Source organism: Triturus cristatus, chromosome 10 (assembly GCF_964204655.1).
Source record: "Triturus cristatus chromosome 10, aTriCri1.1, whole genome shotgun sequence".
NCBI lineage: Eukaryota > Metazoa > Chordata > Amphibia > Caudata > Salamandridae > Triturus > Triturus cristatus.
In genome coordinates, this window is record NC_140593.1 from 844,006,297 (window position 1) to 844,022,163 (window position 15,867).

General features: G+C 45.0%; 1 protein-coding gene across 1 annotated transcript in view; it reads left to right on the forward strand.

Moving 5' to 3' along the window:
* LOC146790129 (UPF0764 protein C16orf89 homolog) overlaps positions 1-15,867 on the forward strand; it is a 656,853-nt gene that overhangs the window by 167,041 nt on the left and 473,945 nt on the right. The window contains exon 3 of the mRNA XM_085628478.1: positions 11,373-11,523. Within this exon, the coding sequence (XP_085484604.1) occupies positions 11,373-11,523 (151 nt within the window). The remainder of the gene's footprint in view (positions 1-11,372; positions 11,524-15,867) is intronic.

Here is a 15,867-nt window from a genome sequence, read left to right on the forward strand (position 1 = left end):
AGCTCTGCATTTCACCTAAGCATTCCATTTTAGCAGAAAGCTTCGAGACAAGTTTGGGCTTTTCATACTTTTATTTTCTTTCCACAGTCCTTCGATTTCTGACGTAGGATGACATTTAAACACAATGACAAGTTTGTTTTGCTGGTTCCCAATACAGCATTGCTGCTTTGGTGTAGATGTACAGTAATAACAGTTCCATAATTGAATGTGTGCTCCATCTAGTACATTGATTGCACGTCATCGTCTTCTGGTTGCATTCATCCGAGCGCCCTCACGAGTGTATCGTGCGAGGTGGGGTAGTTGGAGGAAATAACAGGACTGAAAGGCCGCGCTGCGCTCAGCATGGCATTGCCGTGACTGGCTGTCACTGAGCTTCGATAAATTACTGAGCCTTGTGTTACATAGTAGGTAGATCAGATGGGAATCGCTCTTTTAGAAGACAAGACAACATACCTTGTTATTATTACCTAATGTGATGGTAATGTTCTTTGAACAATAGAAAGGATGAAAGTCAGAGTCAGCCCTGCTTTTATTTGTACCTGTGGCTGCTGCGTGTACTCTCAGTAGCCCTCGGGCTCTTTCAGATGTGCGTGCACCTTCTTGTCGTACATCGCGTTATCTTCCTGATGTTAAAGTCCGACTTCAAACCCACACAGTTTGTCCCCAGGCTTCTTTCAGATGTGCGCGTGCCTTCTTCTTTTACTTTGCTTACGCTTTTGCTCTGACCTGTACTGTGGCATCACCCCCTCCACTAGGGATATCGTGGGCTCTCTTACTTTGCTTATGCATTCTGTTGTGACCTTTTTAAATGTTGGGCGTCATAAATTAGTTGTAACTTTCCGAGCAACTATTTGTTAAAGTGCTAGTATAGCTCCGGCTGTTGCAGGCGCTATATAATACTGTAACACTAATATAAAAAAGAAACTTTTGATTTAAATAAATGCATAAATGTTTTAAAGCTTTCACATACAATAATATAAAACATTACTAAAAACTTATAGGATCCCAAAGGCAAGACCTATTGGCTATGCCAATGCTTGTTTGATCTTGGGGTGGCCCCTACTGCATTGCCCCTTTGGACTATCTTTGCCCACATTTGTGTCCTTGTGGCTAATGGTGTCTGTTGGACCAGGCTACCAAAAAGCTTTGGTTCCACTCTGACTATCTCATCTACCATGACCTTTAACTCACTCTCAGTGAATGGGCATTTTCTGTGTGGCCATGGTGTGCAAAGTGATTGTGGGTGCAGGAGTGTGTGTGGTGGTTGTGGTTGTGCTGTGTATGGTGTGTGTTGTGCAGGAGGGTTAGTTGTGCTGGTGTTGCGGTGGTGGTGGTGCTGTGTGTGGTGTGGCTAGTGATGTTGTGTCCTTTGCCTCTCCTGTCAGCTGGGGTATGTGTCCCTTCTCTCCTGGAGTTTTGAAAGGGATTGTGGTCAGGGAAGGGGCTGGTTTTATACTTAGCTATGTGGGTGTGTCCAATTGGGGTGTTGCTGACAGGTGTGTTTTCCTGGGATTTGTATTTTTCGTTTTGCCATGTGGTTATGTCATTGGGGTGTGGTTTGTGTATTTGGGGGACATGGCTAGTTTTCTGTGTGCACTTTTTGGCCTTCTTTTGGGGTTTTGGCTTCGTCCGCCATATTTTTGACGGTTCGTCCACCGCGGTGGCTGTGCTTCAGCTCTTAACCTGGCTCTTCCATTCATCCCATTGTGCGACCTCGGCGGTCGGAGATAGCGGTACGTACCGTGGGACTGCCGGGGATATCCTAATTTCCGGTGCGGTGTCTCCGCTATACTTGCGGCGGGTTGGTGTTTTTCTGCCGCGATTCCACGGTCGGATTTTTTGGGCGGTTAATCCTAATTTGGCTGCCGGTTTTCCCACGGTGCCGGCGGGCGGTTGTTTTCCGCTTCCATGGCAGTCAGGGTGTTTTTCCACCCGCCATCCTAATGGACATCCAAGTCTCTGGATTTGAAGGGGAGAAGATGTCTGCAGCATTGGAGATTTGCAGCATAGTTGCAATGCAGAAGAAGCTCAGACGGCTCATGGAGAAGTTCAAGTGGACGGGATCACTGAAGAGGATATGTCCTCTTCAACCAGTGGGTAGGCCAAGCACTGATTAATGGTTTGAGTGTGGTATAAATAGCATTCGCAAATCCTGACGAGTCAGCCCAAATATCCCTATAGTCATGTGCCTATTAGTCAGCCCAAATATCCCCATAGTCATGTGTCTATGAGACAGTCTAAATATCACCATAGCCATGACGAGTCAGCCTAAATATCACCATAGTCATGATGAGTTGGGCTGAAGTCCTTGGGGAAAGATTGTTTGTACTTTGGTGTGTTTAATGACTCAGTGGCCTAGTGCCCCAGGGGGATAATTACCATGCCAAGAATGCTATCAAGCTTATGGGGCAATGAGTCCCATGAACAGCCATTGAGCCATTGAGACATGCTCGATCCTGCAAGCCCCCCATGCACAAGTTACAGGAGGAATGAGAACACAAGGAGGTTAGGGTCATGACAAGGATGAAGTCTGGCTGAAAAACCCTTTAAGTAACTATGTCATACACATCATTTTGGTAAAATCATAAGGTCATGCCTAATACAGACCTAAACAAATCATTTGTTTTGCCATTGTCTACCAGCCTCCTGCCTTTGAAAAAGAAGGAAAGAAAAATGGAAAGAAGGCAAGAAAGCCAGAATGAAAGAAAGAAAAAAAACGATTGCAGCCAAGACAGAATGAAGGCAGGAAAGAAGGCAAGAAAGAAGGTAAGCAAGAAGGCAGGGAAGAGGGCACTAAAGAAGACAAGAATGAAGGCAAGATGGGATAAAAAAGAAGAAAAAAGCAAGAGAGAAAGAAAATAGAAAAAACATAAGAAGGAAAAAAGAAGGAAGAAAAAAGAAAGAAAAAATCAAAAAAGAAGTATGATGATGAAAGATAAAAAAGAAAAAAAGAAAAAAGAGGAAAGAAAAATAAGAAAAGAAAGAAAAGGGAAAATAAAGAAATATAAAAGAAAAAAGGCAAGAAAGAAAAAAGGCAATAACAAAAGAAAGAAAAGAGAAGGCAAGTAAGAAAGAAAAAAGAAATTAGACAAGAAAGAAAAAGAGAGAAAAAATCAAGTAAAAATAAGGTAAACAGGTAAAAAACAAAGAAAGAAAGAAAGAAAGAAATATTATAAATGCTGCAAATCTAACATGCTAAAGGCTGGTATTCTTCATGGGCAAAGTTTATTAAAGAACCATTGGTGAAACTGAGTTCATAATAAACGTGTTCTGATGAATTGTCAACTCATGAATTGCCATCCTTTTATATTGAAGCCTTCAGTTTGTGTACTCTGCACAGTAAGGAAAACAGCTTAATACAAAACAGTTTCTAAGGGACACATTCTGGTGTGCTGTGAAATAGACAAAGGGAACTCCCCAAAAATTTACAACAACATCGGCAAGAGACAGGAACTGATAAAGCCGGATTGTGCCTAGTAGAAAGCTCTTGCCCTCACAACAAGCTCTAAATACGGAGGCAACACTAAAGCAATCATAAAGTAAAAACAAAAACAATGGTCCTGAGGGGAGCTACATTGTGTGTGGATGTGCTCATTGTGTGAGAGCAAAATACAGTCACTCAAAGTGAAGTTAGCCAGTTGCTTAAGTAGGCTGACTAACTGCATTATGCTGTAAGCTATAGTGGGTGGAAGTAAAAGTTGAATGACACAATGACAGACCAAAGGTTGAAGAAAGTTGGCTGAAAGCCCCTTTAAGTAGGTATATTATGTATATTATTTTATTAACTCTAGACCTAGCAAGTACACATGAAAGTACGCTGTAATTAGGGTGGACATCTAATGTTCTTACACTGATGGAACCAAGTATGTAGTCTGCAATATGAAATGTGCATGGGTTGAAATGCAAACAGCACAACTGCATTGGTATGAGACTGAGTCAGTAACAGTGAGCATGTTAAAGTTCCTCAGTGTGCTGCTGAGTGTGTCTGAGTGAATGACAGAATACAAACACAGGTCCTTGTGTGTGACTCTGACTACATGACTATGCCTTGGATGTAAATTGTGTGTCACTGAATCTGTGACATGAGCGTGGTCAGGTTGCTCAGTATGACGCAGAATGGGTGTCTGAGTTAGAAGCGATGAGCATTTTCAGGTCCTTCAGGATACGCCTCAGGGTGTATCTTAGTGAGTGGTGGTGGGTGATCACATTTCCCTGTGTATGTCTAACTATCTGACTGTGCCTTTGACTTCATTGATGTGTCACTGAGTCGATGATGATGAACATATTCAGGTCCCTCAGTGTGCTCCTCAGTGTGTATCTGACTAAGTGGCAGTGGGCAAACACAGATCCCTGTGTGAGATCTGACTATGTCACTGTGCCATTGCCTCCATTGGTGTGTCACTGAGTCAGTGACGGTGAGCATGTTCAGGTCACTCAATGTGCCCCTCAGTGTATGTCAGAGTGAGTGGTTGTGTGAGAACACAGGTTCCTGTGTGTCACTCTGACTACTTGACTCTGTTTTTGACTCCCTTTGTATGTCATGTCAAATATGGTGTGCATGTTCAGGTCCTCCAATGTGCCCTTCAGTGTGCATTTGAGTGAGTGGCCGTGGGCGAGCACTTCCCTGCATGTCTCTGGGTACATCACTGGTCTATGGACTCTATTGGTTTGTCACTGGCTTAATGACAGTGAGCATATTTAGATTCCTCAGTGAACCCCTGATTGTGTGTCTGAGTGTAAAATTAGCAGTCGTCTAAATTGAGACTCTTCAGAAAATGTAGAGCCTTTCTGTTCCAGAAAATGTAGAGCCTTTCTGCTACATAAAATGGTGGCTCACACAGCAATTCACAGTTGAGCAAAATTCAGATGTGATTGGCAGACATCTAAATGACAGAGAATTACAAACGCACTTACAATTTCCAGCCTGCCTATTAACTTTTTATAACTCTAATATCTCTTAAACAACAGGACAAGATTTACACTAAACCAACAGAACTGTGCTGAGTAAAGTTCTATTACTTGTCAATGCATTTTATTGGGGGCCATGTCCCTGAGTCTTGTAATGGCTACCACATGGTTCCTATTTTGTGGCATTCCAGTTTAGGGGGTGGTCCCTTTGGTGCCCCCACATGCCCTTGGAAGTCAGGATGGGCTCACACTGCCCCCTTCTATGTTTGTTTTCAATTGATTTTCAGGATGAAGGGACTATTTCCCTGAGTCATGTAATTGCCACCACAAATACTTTCCTGTTATGAACAGCCGATCAGGATTGACCAATCCCCCTTTAAAACGACAAATCAGAACAAATGTTGATATTAACAGCCCAGATATCACCAAACTTTCCCGGTGATTTACCCCTTCATGTCCACCTTTTTACACGCTAATTTCCTGAAAACTACTAAACTGCAAACCATCAACATTTTTAACAGAAGATGCAAGTGTCAAAGAATCAGGAAGAAAAGTTCATTGAGTTTAAGAGATGGACAAAAATGAGGTGAGCAAATACAGGCGAGCTTTTTCTAGATAGTTAGTTGGACTTGAGACAATTAAATATATTTGACTGAGGGAGAGACACAATAAGGAAATGAGAAAAAGATGTGTGTGTCGTTAACATAAAGATAATAGTTGAAAGCAAATACGGAGGTAATGTCTTCAAGGTAGCGGATTTATCAGTAAGAGGGGTAGGATTTAAAGCATTTGTGAGTAAGAACTCTAAAGGCGAATGACTTGAAAGAGGATTATAGAGGGTAATCAACTGCTTAGAAAGGAGCTGATAGGTAGAAAGTGATTGTGATGAACAGTGGTAATAAAGTTATCTTTGTGTAAGAGTGCAGGTTCTGAAGAATGAAGAGCATGGGAAAACTACTGAAAAGCACTAAATATGTTGTTTATGGATAGACAGAGCATCAGACTGTTGAAAAGTAGATACTTTAGTGTTTTGGAAAATAAATGGAATTGAGACTTTGGGTTGTGAAATGAAAGGAAGTTGAAGATTAGTAACACATCTTTAGGTCGACAATAGGCAGCACTTGCGCTGTCTGCCAGAAACGCTGTATTCAGTTTATGGGCTGTAAGGGTCCCATGTATTGCCATTGGTTCTTTGTTGTGCCATTCAGAAATGCTATCATTCTATTGGTCCATTGCTTTCAATTGACCCTCCTTTGGGTGCTTGGTTCAGCCCACACGATTTCACAAAGTGATGGTTGTGGTTGGCCATCGCACGCTCCCTTCTCGCACAGTGTGCAATGGCCCTCCTACCGTCTGGTTTAGAGATAGGAGGAATTTACATGTATCCTGATTTGTTTTGACTGAACAAAGGGAATATATTTGCCGAGGGAGTGCGGTGAGGCGGCGGATGGGCAGGGTGGGGGGGGTAGTGGAGTCCGACGTACGACGGACAGGAGTAAGGTAAGTAAGTAAATAAATAAAACAATTTACCTTGCACGCACTGCATCGCCGAGTTGGCATCTTCCTCCTTGATCTGTGACGCTCCCACAACACATTTGGACGTCTAGACCGGGTCCTTCCCTTCTGGGTTGGTCCATAACCGTCGCAATGTTGGGTTTCTTGCTATGCTCGTGAGGGCCATGGCTGGGCTCCTCACATTCCACTTAGACCAGGGCTCCCTTGCGTGATGTGCATTTATGGCTGATTGAACACCCTCTTCAACCACCCTCAGCTTCCCCCCATTGCTCCACTTCAACATATAGAACCCCACATTTTCACAAAATGCAGCAAAAAGGGCGTTTCTTTTATTACTTACATAACATTTTTTGGGGATCGCATTCAAGTAAAGAGTTTCTTTTACCTGAAAAGGACAAACATGCATTTTATTCTAGTGTGTGATTTTCATAGCAAGGGGATTTGTGTTATTTTATTTTTTGCGTTTTTTCCTTGTACTCTGGAACATATCTAAATGAGTTACACTATCATATATTCTTTGGCGTCGCCTGTAAATACCTTGATAAGCGTAGAGCCTACTTTACCATTTTTCCGAACTCTACACTGCTCACTATACCACAACGTTTTCCCCATTCCAACTTGAGCCAAAGAATTGAGATTACCCTCTGCGTTTCCTAACACTGGTAAACCGTATGCTCGCTTTTTTATTACTACGAATGGTAATTGAATTGAAATTCTTATCAAACTCAACTACACCGAATTGCTATCAGATTTCATTCACGTATAGTAATGATATTCAAATCTAGTGTTATTTATTTATCTTTTGAAACTGTTAATGCCATCATTCGAAAACTTTTAAATATTTTATTTTTTCATTCTTACCATTTAGAAACTCCCTCTTACTGATGTACTCTTTTATTAAAATTAAAAATGTAATTTTAACTAACAAAAATAATACAAATATTACAAATAGCAATAGCACTATGCAAATATGATCACTCCACTGCAAATAAATAAACAAAAGTAAAAAGATTTTCATTTTGAATGCGAAGAACTCTAACTTTCACAAATGCGAGACCGATTGCATTGCAAAAGCTTGTTTTATTAGTGGTAATATTGTTAGAGATTTTAAGCAAGCTGGGCATGTATTTGATGCGAGAAAGTTATTCAATTGTTGAGTTAGACGCTGGATAACTCTGGCGGAGAAAATAATAGGCCTACTTATTTATAGGGTGACTGAATCAGACGGTGCACAAGAAAGACAGACAGGTCTAACTAACCGGATATGTTCAGTAAGAGACATGATGAAGTGGAGAGTAGGGCTAAAAGAGATCGAGGTATGGGAGGGATAAGAGGTGTAGGAAGAGCATTGAGAAGCACAGCAAAGATTTTTTGTAGCTTGTTTGTTTTCGAAAACGTAAGTTACAGAATCATTAATTGATAAAGATGAGAGAGTGATTATAGAGCATGGTGAAATGGGTCTTTAGGGACAAAACACAGATAAAATGGCAATGCAGGTGACAATTGTGAGAATTTGGAAACATTTCAAAGGAATTCACCAAATCAGTGGTATCAAAAAAGTGGGAAGGCCCAGTATTTGGCAAAGAGAACAGAATATTTGTGCTAAATGATGAGGTGAAAAGAAGAAAGAAATGTGAGCTACTGGTGAGTTGATACCTGAGCCAGAAGAGTAGGCAACCCTAGTACAATCCAAACTATGGTGAAGGATGTTCAGTTAATCAGAGCATCACTGTAACCCCCATCTTCAAAGATTTACAGAAGGCCTGCAAAGAGATCTAGGGAAGTGGGACACAAAAGTAAAGTGCAAAAGAGGAAGAGGGTTGGAACAGAGGAGAGAGCACATATTTCAGTCACCATCACGAAATCCAACAAATTATTGGAGCAGGTCTTATATGTGAAGATTTTCTGGATAGTGCGTAGTCAGGAGGTGAATTGGTACAGATGATGTTTGAAGTGCACCCCCAAGGGACAAGTGTGAAGCTAAGAGAAACATAGTAGGAATTCTCAGGGGATATCTGGAAACAGCTGTATTCATACGCTCCTTCTCAAGGAATTTAGGGGGCCATTATGATGGCGGGCGGATCGCCACCGCCCAACCGTAGGTGGCGATCCGCCCACCATAACTCCCCGCCCGCCATTTACCCCCGGCATATTACCATGGCGGGGGGGTAACGCGGCGGATGGAAAGTCCGTCCGCCGCATTTCTGCCGGTCGGCAATCGTCACGATTGCCGGTCGGGCGGAACTCGGGCAGTATATGGTGGCGGTGTCTGGAAGACACCGCCATCCATATTAAGATGCCTGGCGGTGAAGGCCTTTAAGGCATGCCGGAATTGCTTTGGGGGCCCCTTGCGGGACCCGGGGAAGTGGGGGTTGGGCGGTGCCTGCCACGTTGTGCATGGCAATGCACAACCTGTATTTCAAGGCATTGCTGCGGGTGCTGCTCACAGCAGCACCCACCGCAATGTAGACAATACAGGATGCAACCGCCAGGGTGGTGGTCGAATCCTAATTGGTGGTGCGGGACTGCCGCACCGCTGGCGGCCGGTCCCAACACCTCTAGGGTGGCGGGCGGACTTCAGTCCGCCCGCCATCCTAATGGGGCCCTTATTTCTAGTTATGGTAGTTTTCTTGCAGTACTTTTTGAGTTTTGGAATCACAAGAACCAATGCAATACCATTAACAAGCGAGAGCGATGTGAGTCTGCAGGAGGAAGTGGATGTGCAGGAAAGGCAAAGCACACCGGATAAGAATGGCAAAAGCAAAGCGGTGTATAGGTGACGTGCATTTGAGGAGCGAATCTCTTTTTTTCATGTGAATAGGAAAGATTTCTTTAGCGGACAAGCTTGGTGAGTTGCTGAGCAACTGTCTACAATTGAATTTTTTTCACTGCTCACAAGACCGTGGCCCGTCTCTCTTACCTACAGCTTGCATCTAATACTAGATGTGTTGCTACTAATAGAGACCTGCCTGGGTGTTTGTGTGAGGGAGCAGTTGACCCACTAATCAACTCCTCATCCTATATTCCAAAATGCTCTTGCTCCATTCCTCTTCCATTCTGATGAGGCCCTGTGCTAATGTGCAGGCCGAAATGTCATTGCCTGGTTACGAATATAAATATTAATATACCACTTTTTGATTGTTGATCATGTCTCTCCTTTTTTATGTTACATTGATTGGTCTACGAATGGTTGTTGTTATTATGTGCATGCAGTTCTCTCCGGATTTTACACTACTCACTTTCTGATAATGAACTAAGGGGCATATCAACAACAACCGGCAATAATTATCGCTCAGCGCTCTTAGCGTGAGGATAATTATCGCCGGCTAGCGTGAATTTTTATCCCTGAGATAGCGTGCTATTAGCAACGCTTATCTCAATAGCGATAAAAATCTACACGCTAACAGGCTAACGTGAGATTATCGCTGGAAACCCAGCGATAATCACACGTTACCTTGTTGATAGGGACAGGCAAACTTAGCCATGATATCCTCCTTCCATAGGATATCATGGCTAAGTCTGAAAATTAGCAGACGTAAACAAGCAGCGTTAACCGCGGTTAGCGCTGCTTTTTTTGTCTCTAACAGGGTTAGCGACATTCTTGATAATAGGAGAAATGTCGCTTAGCGACATTTCTCCTATTATTTTACTCTGGAACGCCCCCTTTGCATCTCATTAGAGATGCAAGGGGAAGCGTAGAGTAAAAGGGTGCTAACATGCAAATTTGCGTGTTAGCACCCTGTTGTTGATAGGGCGCTAGTTTTATCTCTGCTTTTTTGGCTTTTAAAGCCAAAAAAGCAGAGATAAAGCCCTTGTTGATATGCCCCCACGGGGCATATCAACAACAACCGGCGATAATTATCGCTCAGCGCTCTTAGCGTGAGGATAATTATCGCCGGCTAGCGTGAATTTTTATCCCTGAGATAGCGTGCTATTAGCAACGCTTATCTCAATAGCGATAAAAATCCTCACGCTAACAGGCTAACGTGAGATTATCGCTGGAAACCCAACGATAATCACACGTTACCTTGTTGATAGGGACAGGCAAACTTAGCCATGATATCCTCCTTCCATAGGATATCATGGCTAAGTCTGAAAATTAGCAGACGTAAAAAAGCAGCGTTAACCGCGGTTAGCGCTGCTTTTTTTGTCTCTAACAGGGTTAGCGACATTCTTGATAATAGGAGAAATGTCGCTTAGCGACATTTCTCCTATTATTTTACTCTGGAACGCCCCCTTTGCATCTCATTAGAGATGCAAGGGGAAGCGTAGAGTAAAAGGGTGCTAACATGCAAATTTGCGTGTTAGCACCCTGTTGTTGATAGGGCGCTAGTTTTATCTCTGCTTTTTTGGCTTTTAAAGCCAAAAAAGCAGAGATAAAGCCCTTGTTGATATGCTCTAAACACTTTCTTCCTTTGCCTTTACACATGTAGGAGCTACTCTTAATAGTGTACCATTTGATCAATTTATGATACATTGATATTTTGACTACATGGTGTAGGTCAACAATTCCTTCAATATGTATCTGCAATTTATTTTTGCTTATAGATGACGAATGTTGAATATTCCCCTCTGAATCATATACAAATCGTGCAACTTAGATATTTAATGAATACCTTCTTGGAACAGGATTGTAGAGCTATCGTAGGCTACAAGTTTCATTGAGGTTTACAGGACAACTCCAGTTTACCTCTTTGTTATACGTTTCCTTGCAACATTCAGAAGGCAATCACCACAGCAAACCCCCCCACCCACAATTTTTGTAAACTGAAAATAGAATAGCTTGGAGATAATTCTGCTAACTGGCTGATAGGTTTATAGGGTGGAATTACAAAAGGTCAGTCAGTCATCAAGGTCACAAAAGCACTAGAGACAAATCTAGTTGAAAAACATCTGTGTAAATAGGCCACTTTTACATCTGCCAATTTTTGCTTTGTTTCTATTTTCAGATTTTTCAGCAATTATTAAAGACGAGTTTTTTAAACCTCCTTCGTCCTGGACTCAAACAGACCCATCACTTGCCTCCAACCAAAATTCAACAAGAGAGTGCTTTGAGCTCATTGTCAGTAACGAATGCATAATGAATATTCTAGGAACAGGGTGAGTTTCCTTTTTTGCTGTATATAGATAGACTAAAATGATTGGTGACCAGGTATGGTGTATTGAGAGTCACTGTAAGCAAGAAAAATATGCACCACTGAGGGACCAAGGTGACCTCCACATGACTTCCATATTGAAACTGTTATTTTGAAACACGAACGTTCTCCACCCATAATCAATATTATGTTGACCATAATCAGTGATCATAGTTTAAAAAAAATATATTTTTAATATATATTTTGCATCAACTGTAAACATTGTTATGTTATGTTATGTTATCCGACATTTATAATGCGCACGGATACTCGGGAGTGTCCCGGCGCGAAAGCCAGTTTAAAGGAGATAGGAGGCTGGATGTTTAGTTAAAAAGCAAGGTTTTTAACTGCTTTTTAAACAGCCTACGGTCATGGGTGTTTCGTAGCTCGTAAGGCAGGGCATTCCAGGCTTTAGCCGCTTTGAATGAGGGGGAGCTGCCTCCTGCTTTAACAAGGCGGTAGCGAGGAATAACAGCGAGGCATTGCCCTGTGGAGCGTAGATATCTGTAAGGCACATAGAAGTCAAAGCGTCTCCTGAGATACATGGGCCCCGATTTGTATAAGGCACCGTGGACGATGGTGAGAGCCTTAAACAGTACACGCTGACCCATCGGAGGCCAATACAGGTCCCGGAGATGTTGCTTTGTACTTGACCTACCGGAGATGCCCAGTAGCGTTCTAGCTGCCACATTCTGGACGGTCTGCAGCTTTTTCAGCTGATAACCAGGAAGGCCGATGTATAAGGCATTGGTGTAGTCTAGGCGCGATAGAATGAGAGTGCGGGTTACCATTTCCTTTGCAGATCTGGGCAGCAATGGCAGGAATTTCTTAAGTAATTTCAGTGTGCTGAAGCATACTCCGGCCAGTTTTTTTTATCTGTGGTGAGAATCTGAGGTCCTCACTAAACCAGACCCCCAGATTCTTCACTGTGCTCCCCGTTGACCTAGGCATGGGGTAACCCTCAGACCAAAGGTCGTCCCTGAAATGCGGAGGAAAGGACCCATAGAGGAGTACCTCAGACTTGTCCTCATTGCATTTGAGTTGGGCCTGCGCTAGCCATTTAAAAACTTCGGCAAGACAGTTTTTGGATAAATCAGGGAACAAATCGTTTTCCTTCCACGTAAAGAGGAGCTGGGTATCATCAGCATAAGCTATGATCTTTGCACCCAGCTCCTTCGCCAGATAGTTTAGCGGTGTGACGTATACCTTGAAGAGAAGGGGGCTCAAGGTGGAACCCTGGGGGACGCCCGTGGTCACGTTTCTTAGTGTTGAAGAGAATGGGGGCAGCCATACTTGCTGCGTTCTATTCACTAAGACGGATTCAATCCAATCCCACACCAAGCCAGAGATTCGAATATTGGAAAGACGGGCCAAGAGTTGGCGATGTGACACCGTGTCGAACGCGGCAGAGAGGTCCAATAAAACCAGGCCGCTCTGCCGCCAGAATCTAGGCATTCTCTAATAGCCTCCGACATCTCGACCAGGGCCGTCTCGGTACTATATGAGGCCCTGAAACCCGATTGGGCTGGGTGGAGGGCGCGAGAAGTTTCAACAAAATCAGAGAGCTGTTTGTGAACTGCCTTCTCACACTCCTTCGCCACAGCCGGGAGAAGTGAGATCGGTCGGTAGCTAACTAGTGTGGCGGGGTTTAAGGAAGGCTTTTTTAGCAGGGGGAGAAGTTTTGCCTGTTTCCACTCCGGTGGAACCGTGGTGGTTTGAAGCGAAAGATTGATGATATTACTCACTTCAGGGTTAACTACCTCCACCACCGCTGCTAACTGCCTGGCTAGGCAGGGGTCTGCTGGGGAACCTGATTTAAGGGATTTGAGGATGGCCAAAGTGTCCGACAGAGAAATAGGAGTAAAAACTGTCAGGAGAGTGCGAGCTAGTTCTGAGTCTAGGGCTGTCCGAAGGGGGTGTTCCGCCTGCACATGGAGACCAGACGAGAAGCTATCCTGGATTGTTTGCATTTTGTCTATAAAAAAACTGATTGCTGCTCGCACCAAGAGTTAGAGGAAGGGACGACCATACGTTCCGCGCACGGCTTCAGGAAACTCTGGACAATTGAGAAACTTTCCTTTGAGTTATTTTTAGATTGAGCGATGCGCTCCGCCTAAAAATGGCCTTTGGCCTTCTTAATGGCAGCGTAATAACCATTCTGAGACTTCCTTAATGCTTTTTTGGCCAACGGGCAATAAGCTTGTCTCCAGCTGTGCTCCAGCTTTTTTCATGATTTTTTTAGCTCTTTAAGTTTATCGGAAAACCACGGTTTAGACGGGGTCAATCAATCAATCATTTGTAATCAATCATTAGTAAAGTCACTACATACCCGCGAGGGTCTCAAGGCGCTGGGGGGGGGGGGCGCGCCACTGATCGAACAGCCAGGTCTTGAGTATCCTCCTGAAGGTCAGCAGGTCTTGGGTCTGTCGTAGGCTCAGTGGGAGGGTGTTCCATGTCTTGGCGGCGAGGTGGGAGAAGGATCTCCCGCCGGTGGTTGTTCTTCGGATGCACGGGACGGCGGCGAGTGAGAGGTCGGCGGAGCACAGCTGGCGGTTGGGGATGTAGAAGGAGAGCCGTCTGTTGAGGTAGGCAGGACCGGTCTTGTGGAGTGCTTTGTGTGCATGGATGAGGAGCTTGAAGGATATCCTCTTGTTGATGGGGAGCCAGTGCAGGTTTCTCAAGTGGGGGGTGATGTGGCCATATCGTGGTACGTTGAGGATCAGTCATGCCGAGGCGTTTTGGATGCGTTGTAGTCGTTAGATGAGCTTGGTTGGGGCTCCGGCATAGAGGGCGTTTCCGTAGTCGAGTCTGCTGCTGATGAGGGCCTGGGTGACTGTCTTTCTTGTATCTGTCAGGATCCATCTGTAGATCTTGCGCAGCATGCGGAGGGTGTTGAAGCAGGAGGAGAAGACGGCGTTGACTTGCTTGGTCATTGAGAGCGTTGAGTCGAGGATGATTCCCAGGTTGCGTGCGTGGTCTGTGGGTGTCAGGGCTGTCCCCCGTGCCGTCGGCCACCAGGAGTCATCCCAGGCTGAAGGGTTGGAGCCGAGGATGAGGACATCCATCTTTTACGAGGCGACAGCCTTCATTCCTTCGTGGAGTTTGGCTTTGGCAGTGATGGGGTCCTTGGTGAGGAAGAGGATCAGTTGAGTGTCGTAGGAGATTATGTTGAGGTCGTGCTGTCGGGTGACGTGTGCGAGCGGGGCCATGTAAATGTTGAACAGTGTTGGGCTGAGGGAGGATCCCTGGGGTACGCCCCAGATGATCTCGAAGGCTTTGGAACGGAATGGGGGAGGCGGACGCTCTGGGTTCTGCCGGAGAGGAAGGAGGTGGTCCTTTCCAGAGCCTTGTCTTGGATCCCTGCGGTGTGGAGGCATGCACGTAGTGTGCAGTGGCAGACGGTGTCGAAGGCGGCAGAGAGGTCTAAGAGGATGAGTGCTGTGGTCTCACCTTTGTCCAGCAGGGTCCTGATGTCGTCGGTGGCGGCGATGAGGGCAGTCTCGGTGCTGTGGTTGCTGCGGAACCCTGACTGGGAAGGGTCCAGGATTCTGTTTTCTTCGAGATATCAGGTTAGCTGTCTGTTGACTATTTTCTCGATGACCTTGGCCGGGAAGGGGAGCAGAGAGATGGGCCAGAAGTTCTTGAGGCCTCTTGGGTCTGCCTTAGGTTTTTTGAGTAGGGCGTTTATCTCTGCATGTTTCCAGCTCTCTGGGAAGGTCGCGGTCTCGAGGGAGAGGTGATGACATTGTGCAGGTGGGGTGCGATGGAGCTGCTTGCTTTGTTGAAGATGTGGTGCGGGAATGGGTCTGACAGAGAGCCGGAGTGGATTGTGCTCATGGTCTTGATGGTGTCATCGATGCTCACGCTGGCCCAGGCTAGCAGGGGGTCATGGTCGATGGTGTGCGGAGGGTCTGTTTTGTTGCTGTCTGTTGGGGCTGTCTGGGTGTTGAAGCTGTCGTGGAATTCTGCCACCTTGCGGTGGAAGACGGTGGCGAGGGAGTCGCACAGGGCTTGCAACGGGGGGATGTCGTTGGTGTTGGAGCTGGGGTTGGAGAGTTCCTTTACGATGTTAAAGAGCTCCTTGCTATTGTGTCCATTGTTGTCGAGGCGGTCTTTGAAGGAGGTCCTCTTGGCCTCCCTGATGAGGTGGTGGTGGTTGCGGATGGCGTCCTTGTGTGCTGCGTGGTTGTCCGGAGTTTGTTCACTGTCCCATTCCTTCTCTAGTTTCCGGCAGGCTGGCTTGGAGGCAAGGAGTTCTGGGGTGAACCAGCTGGCCCTCTTGCTGGTGTCTCTGTGGGGGGGTTTCTTC